Here is a 7,249-nt window from a genome sequence, read left to right as displayed (position 1 = left end):
GGTATAAAATAAGGAATAAGTAAAATACAAGGATGTCCATTATGGTTATTTTTACTTTATAGAATTAAATAAGATTTAAATGTTGAGACAATTTACAAGAAGTCTATAAATAAAATAATTGACCATGAGCTAGTTAGTAAGAGGTGGTTGTAGATATAATGTTGACCAAGAGAAGTTATAAACATGCTACTAAAGAGTGGATAGGGATTTTAAAATGTGGTAGGGAGAATAGAAAAATTATATAAGATGTTGAATGTAATTGAAAACTAGATGAAATTAGAAAAAGAATGCAAAATGAACTCTAACTCTAAGGTCAAAGAGAGATAAATCAGATCTTATGGAGTTACTTAGAAGATAAGATTATAAGAGGATGAGAGTGAACATTCTAAACTATTTTAGGAATTTTCATCCTAGGCAATTGATCTAGACTAGATAATGGACCTAGAAAAACATTTTGAGTGTGAGGACATGGTGAACCCATATTTGCTAAGAGTTATGAAGACCAAACTAAAAGGCAATACAAAAATACGATATAAGGAAATATAGTTGGAAATGCATATAATAGGGAATTTTGGCATTGTTAAGTGTGACTTCATGGTGGTAAATCTAAAATCTAAATTCATTTTGGCCAATTAATGATTGGAGCTATTGGATAAGCTACATAATTTGTTGTGGGGGGAGATGAGTATAAAGGAATACAACAAGTGGTGTCACCACTTGATAATCAGGTTGAACAATCATGAGGAATGAGCTAAGAAGGTAGTAAAATATGATAATAAACTGAGGGAATCTATCCAAGAGGAATATTTATGTCCAATATCTAGATTAAAAAATAATCCCATTAATAGGCTCTAATTCCAAAGAAAAAGAAGATTTGGAATCAAAAGTATATGTAATATCACCAAAGATGAGAGTAGAATAATTAGGGCCACTAGATCATATATGGTCATAGGGAAGCAACCCCAAGAGGTCAAGGAAGGGGCAACTAGTATTGTTGTGAAAAAAAATAAAAAATGTTTTGGAGAGGAAAAAGATGATATGACTTCCAATTAATAAGAGAGATAATTACAATAGCAACCATAAGGGTAGAGAGCATATGCACAAAAAGGGGGAACTAGAAAGTGACCATAGCCACTATATGGTCCATAAAAGGAAAAATATAAGTGTGTTATGGCTCAGTAGAGACCTAGCCTAAGCCAATTACTACCAAGACAATTTATGTAAGGATATTATAACATGAGTGCATTATAACATGCTCCCATTTTTCTTATGATTAAAAACTAAAAAAATTAGAGGGTAAGCTCATGTTTGATCTTAGAGCCCAATTTATCCAAATTCCATAACATGAGTGTCACATCTCAATCCTATGCTTACATTATTATTCGTATATTTGATAAACTATTAGACATAATTCATGTTGTTTGGTTTTGTTTTTTTTAACAAGAGTGTGATTGGTAATATTAGATGATTAAATTCAAATGCATGGAAATAAAATTGAAATTAAAATAAAGTTAAGTTATGATTATGAGCTTAATATCTTACACATGCTTTGAATATGGTTTATGGTATTGATCTATTGATGTAAATCTGAGTTCAAGTTAGTGCGAGAACATGTTGAAGATGAGAACTTGGTTGAGGTAGAAGTGCCCTAGCCACTTGGTAAGAATATGCATTATGGAACCCGATGTACTTGCACACACTCGCGTAGTATATTTATAATCGCATTTAGGATCTTTAAGTTTTGCATTCATGGCATTTGCATTCTTGGTAATCTTGATGTATAGTTTGAATAGAGAATGCAAATGATATTTATGAAGTGCCTTGTTAACGTTATGTTTTGTTTTGAAATCATATGATAGAAAAATTAAACTGCCACCTTTAGAATACATCATAATTTCACATGATTACAAAATTGCTACTTTTATGCATTAATGTTATTGTTATGTATGAAATCAAATACTTATAATCTTAATTATTCTCTATAAAGTTAGGAAATTGAAATAAATAATATGTATATATTCACTTTTACTTAGTGAAAATATATATATTGAATATTAGATGAAACAAATTTTATTATTTTATAACAAAATTCTTTGTTTAAAAGTGCATTTTTAATAAATTATTTTCATTTAAGAATATACTATTATAAAACACTCATAAAAATTATTTTTATTTATTTTTCAAAAAAACAAGAAAAAAAAATTACTAAATACATATTTTATTATAAAAATAATACTTTTCATTTTAATAAACTAAAGTTAATATATAAATTTGCATGCTTGTATTTCTTATAAAATAAAAAGTATATTTTCAAAACAAATTATAATAAAGATAATCAAAAAGGCTTAAGGAAGGTTATTATTTTGGTAGAATATTATCCTTCCTTAATAAGTAAAGGATATTTTTATTTTCTTTAGAATAGAATCGATGTTTTTTAATTAAAAGTTTAGTTTCAATTAAAATAAGTCAATATGAATTGACTTGGAAATTTTGATTTGATTGTCATATGTATATAGGGATGGATAAATTAAGGTATTCTCATCATTTATGATTAAATGCATGCAATCATGTAAATTCCTTATAAATATAAAAGATAGATAGTTGAGTTTATCCTCTTGTGCATGAAAAGAGGTTCATTTTAAGAAATTGTGCATGATTCACAATAGGAAAAAGGATGCATGTAGACTTATTACACTCTTCAATTGAATACTTTTATTTTCATCTACATTTCTAATATTGAATAGTTATTAAAAAAAAATCAAATCATCAATATCTAACTTGTAGTTAATTAATCTAGATTAATTCTATTTGTATGTACATACATTTTACTAGATTAGCTTAGACTAAGTCCAAGAAAAGTTTGTTTTCATTTCTAGTATTTCTCACATCAATTTCATTCAAAAACGTTTTAATTCAATAATCCATTAAATTTATATGTTTCTTGTCTCATTTAATTTCATTGACAATTGAAATCAATAATTCATCAAGATTCTATATTTTTCTCCATGTACCTAACATAGAATATTTAATATTTTAACTTTCTTTACATTTGAATTCCACAATTTATGTCTCTAACCCATCCCATTTCTTTGAAAAATCTAACACTAAAGATTAAGAAAAAACATATTATTCCTCACACATTTTTAAAAAAATAGACAAAACTATTTATATTAAATTATTTTAATTATGTAAAAACATGAAATTTCTAAAGCTTACATTGATTTATAGTCAATATTTTTCTAAATTTGATCATGTAAATTTTGTTGCAAATTGGATCAAACTTCATGATCTATCATCAAAATATGATATATTTCTCCTCTTATTTTCATACTATTATCTATGATAATAAGTAGATCATGAAATTTGCTCCGAACATAGTCAAAATCAATTTTTTTTCAAAAATAGTACTTAAATGTTTTTTTTGGGTCAACCCATTTCCATGCTGGAAAGCAGAAAGTAGCCCGTCAAAGACCCGTGGATAAGGGGTGCAGGTCTTGTGAATCCAAACGCTAATGTGGAGACGATGACAACATCAACTCTCTCTCACTCGGACCAACGTGGACGGCGGCAATGACGTATACAATGGAACATAATCATGGGCCAAATTCATTTGGTAATTGATATTTTTTTTTTACTACGAAAATATGAATGCTTAAATAAAGTGGTATTCGTAGTGGGTAACTGTACTCATGGTTTTTGCTTTCATTATTAAAGTGATACTTCTTAAAGTGTTTTTAATAATTCAAATTTTTCCGTGATTGGCGATCGTACCCATGGTTTTTTAATAAATAAAATGATACTTGTAAATTTGCAATTATTATAATATTTAGAATTTCTTTGTGAAGGGTGTTTGTACTAATAACTTTTCTTTGAAAGTTCTAACTAAAAAATTCACTCAAAGTATATATGTTTTCCTCAACATAACTAATACATTTCTTCAAACTCAACAATCCTACCTAACACATTTCTTTAATAAATATATCTTTTGTGAGATTTCAATTTAGTAGTTTATTAAATTTTTATGTTTTTTCTCGCATCTTTTTTCTTCGAAAATTCTAACTCAATTATTCATTCAATTTATATGAGTTTTCCTCGACAATTTGTATGAGATTTCCTCGACATGTCTAACATATATTTTCAAAAACAATTTTTCTAACACGTTTCTTTAGAAAAAGATGTCTCTTATGATTTTTCAATTTCATTAATTATTTAATTTCTCTGATTTGCCTTGCATCTTATTCTTATAAAAATTCTAACTCAAAAGTCCATTCCATGTATATGTAATTTCCTTGACGTAACTAACACGTTTCTTCAGAGTCAACAATTCTGTTGTTTCCGCGTGCTTTCTCTCGTCTCTGTTTCGAAATTGAAGTCAATAAACTTTAATTTCCACATCTTTCTCTCATATGGGCCATTTTTTCAAGCTTTTAATTTTTTATTCGTATTGTCCGCTTGACCTGGACTCCACATTGATAATGACATCATATTATCTTCTTGACCAGGACTATCCCGCAAAGTAATTTAAAGGAATTCTCCCTATCTTCAGAACAACCAACTCATTTTCCTGCATCTTTGTTCATCTCCTGCTTGTGTGTTACTCACAATGAGCAGCAGCATGCCCATCGCTACTCTCGCAATATTGCTCTTGTTCTTGCTATCCACAACTGCAAGTGATGCAAATACAAGGAAGCCATATATTGTCCATATGTTGAAATCCATGAAGCCCTAGCACTTCAGTTTGCATGAGCATTGGTATCATTCAATTCTCACCCACGCAACTTCTAATGCCTCCACATCAGATCCGAGTCATATACATATGATGTACTCCTCCATGGCTTTGCGGCCAAGCTGACCACTTCGGAGGCTAAAGCTTTGGAGAGTGTGGAGGGCTGTCTGGCTGTGATTCCATCCTCTCTCAACAAGCTTCATACAACACACTCACCAAACTTTCTCGGCCTCAACGATGGCGGCGGACTGTGGTCACAGCAATTGAATCGCGGAGAAGACGTTATAGTGGGCATGGTGGACACGGGAATATGGCCTGAAAGTGAAAGCTTCCATGACAAGGGTTTGGACCCTGTTCCCTCCAGATGGAAGGGGGAATGTGAAAGCGGAGAGAAATTCGATTCCTCCATGTGCAATAGAAAACTCATCGGAGCTCGATTCAATTTTTCCGTGGGCTACAAATCGCATGTAGGCGAGGATTTCATATCAGCAAGAGACAGCTACGGCCACGGCACACATACTGCTTCTATTGCTGCGGGATCTGCTGTAAGTGAAGCGAGCTACAATGGCTTCGGAAATGGAACGGCCATGGGCATGGCGCCTGCGGCCAGACTGGCCATCTATAAGGCCTGCTGGGGAGGACCAGTACCCAACTGCGATGACAGCGACGTAGCCGCTGCTATGGAAAAAGCCATCCAAGACGGCGTCGACATTATTTCTTTGTCACTTGGCAGTGCGATTGAGAATCCATTCTACATGGATCATCAAGCGCTGGCAGCATTCGGTGCCATAGAGAATGGTGTATTTGTGTCCGCCTCTGCTGGTAACGAAGGGCCTTACTCAGCTTCTCTTTCAAACACGGCACCGTGGATGACTATAGTGGGCTCCGGGAGTATGGACAGAGAGTTTCTCTCTCTTGTGAAGCTCGGCAATGGCGAGGTTTTCAAAGGCTCGTCGCTTTACAGAGGACCCGGGATTCAAAATCTGCCTTTGGTCTACGATTACTGCAGCAACTTTGGTGTCGACCCACACCTTTTCAAAGGTAAAGTTGTGATGTGCGCTTTCCATTCCAATTCGACGAAAACGGCAAGGCTTCTGAAGGACGCGGGCGCAGCAGGAATGATATTTGTTAACCCTGAATTTTACGGTGCCCAAGATATACCTATGGACGAATCATATTTTCCGGCTAGCAGGGTGAGTTTTTCGACGGGCGAAAAGATAAAAACTTACGTTAACGGCACGGCAGCGCCTACGGCTACCATCAATCCCACGGGGTTGACAGTGGTGGGAAAAGCAACCGCTCCCATTGTGGACGCGTTTTCTTCCCGGGGTCCAAGCGCTTCATATCCGGATGTTCTTAAGCCGGATGTAATTGCGCCAGGTCTCAATATCTTGGGTGTGTGGAAGGAGGACGGGTTCAAGATAGAGTCCGGGACGTCAATGGCATGTCCCCACGTTAGCGGCATCGCAGCGATCATACGAGCCGCCCATCCGACGTGGAGTCCTGCGGCAATCAGATCGGCTCTAACGACTACGGCATCCACGCTGGACAACAGAAAGGAGCCCATCAGAGATGCGCTAACCTTGCGAGCCGCGGACCCGTTTGCAATGGGTGCAGGTCAAGTAAATCCAAGGGCGGCCCTGGAGCCGGGGCTGGTGTACGATCTGGGCCCTCAAGACTACATCAACTATCTGTGTGGTCAAAACGCGTACACGAAAAAGCAAATAGCCCTGCTGACCCACAAATGGCCTCCCTGCCCCAAATCGGAATCAGGTGCAGATCTTAACTATCCGTCTTTCTCTGTTTTGTTAAAGTATGGAGAGCGTGTCCAGGTTAAGACAAGGACGGTGACCAACGTGGGCGGTGACAATGCCGTATACAAAGTGCGGATGAAGAGCAGTCCAAAAGTAAAAGTAAGTGTGGAGCCAGAGACATTGGTGTTCAACAAACGAAGCGACGAGGCAAGCTTTAACGTGACATTCGAAAGCCAAGTGGAAGGGAGTGAGGAAGTAGAGGTGGGAGAGATAATGTGGAAATGCATGCACGGGGGAACGCACACCGTTCGTAGTCCAATTGCCGTTTTCTGGATTCCGCTTTGAAGTGGAGTAACTCTTTATATACACACACTTAATTTGGTAACGTACACAAATTTCCTAGTATATCGTACGGGACGGTCGACATGTAGTCCAAGATATATGGATTGAATCCTAATTTTATAGACAAGTACAAGATTATATGGTGAAGATATTTTGCTAAGATTAGATAAAATAACCGTCTACGAGAATGCAATTATTTATGTACGTATTTGGTTTATGATGTACTTTTGTTCTTGTTCTCATACCTCATTTTCATTTTTTTTTTATTTTTTTTTTTTTCGGTTAAAGAAATGATAGGTATGGGATAAGATTGTGGAGGTAATTATTTCCTCGGGTTAATCTAGGATGATTATGTAAATGCAGTAAAATAAGTATTAATTAGTTTAGATTTATTAATTATAGTAGTGATTGATAAATTTGATCATTT

The 7,249-nt window shown here is 34.9% G+C and overlaps 1 protein-coding gene across 1 annotated transcript; it reads left to right on the top strand.

The window, feature by feature from the left end:
• Positions 1 to 4,495: 4,495 nt before the first annotated feature.
• LOC131037976 (subtilisin-like protease SBT1.5) lies at positions 4,496 to 7,026 on the top strand. Its single transcript, XM_057970244.2, has one exon. It carries the CDS (start codon positions 5,020 to 5,022, stop codon positions 6,823 to 6,825), a length of 1,806 nt encoding a protein of 601 aa, XP_057826227.2. The 5' UTR covers positions 4,496 to 5,019; the 3' UTR covers positions 6,826 to 7,026.
• Positions 7,027 to 7,249: the final 223 nt, after the last annotated feature.

The sequence above is a fragment of the Cryptomeria japonica genome, chromosome 7 (genome assembly GCF_030272615.1).
Source record: "Cryptomeria japonica chromosome 7, Sugi_1.0, whole genome shotgun sequence".
Lineage (NCBI taxonomy): Eukaryota > Viridiplantae > Streptophyta > Pinopsida > Cupressales > Cupressaceae > Cryptomeria > Cryptomeria japonica.
The sequence above is the reverse complement of the archived record's forward strand: the minus strand, read 5'-3'. Positions and strand labels throughout refer to the sequence as shown.

What these genes read in the sequence shown, in the direction of transcription:
- LOC131037976 (XM_057970244.2), top strand. Translation starts at nt 5,020, where the DNA reads ATGGTGGACACGGGAATATGGCCTGAAAGTGAAAGCTTCCATGACAAG.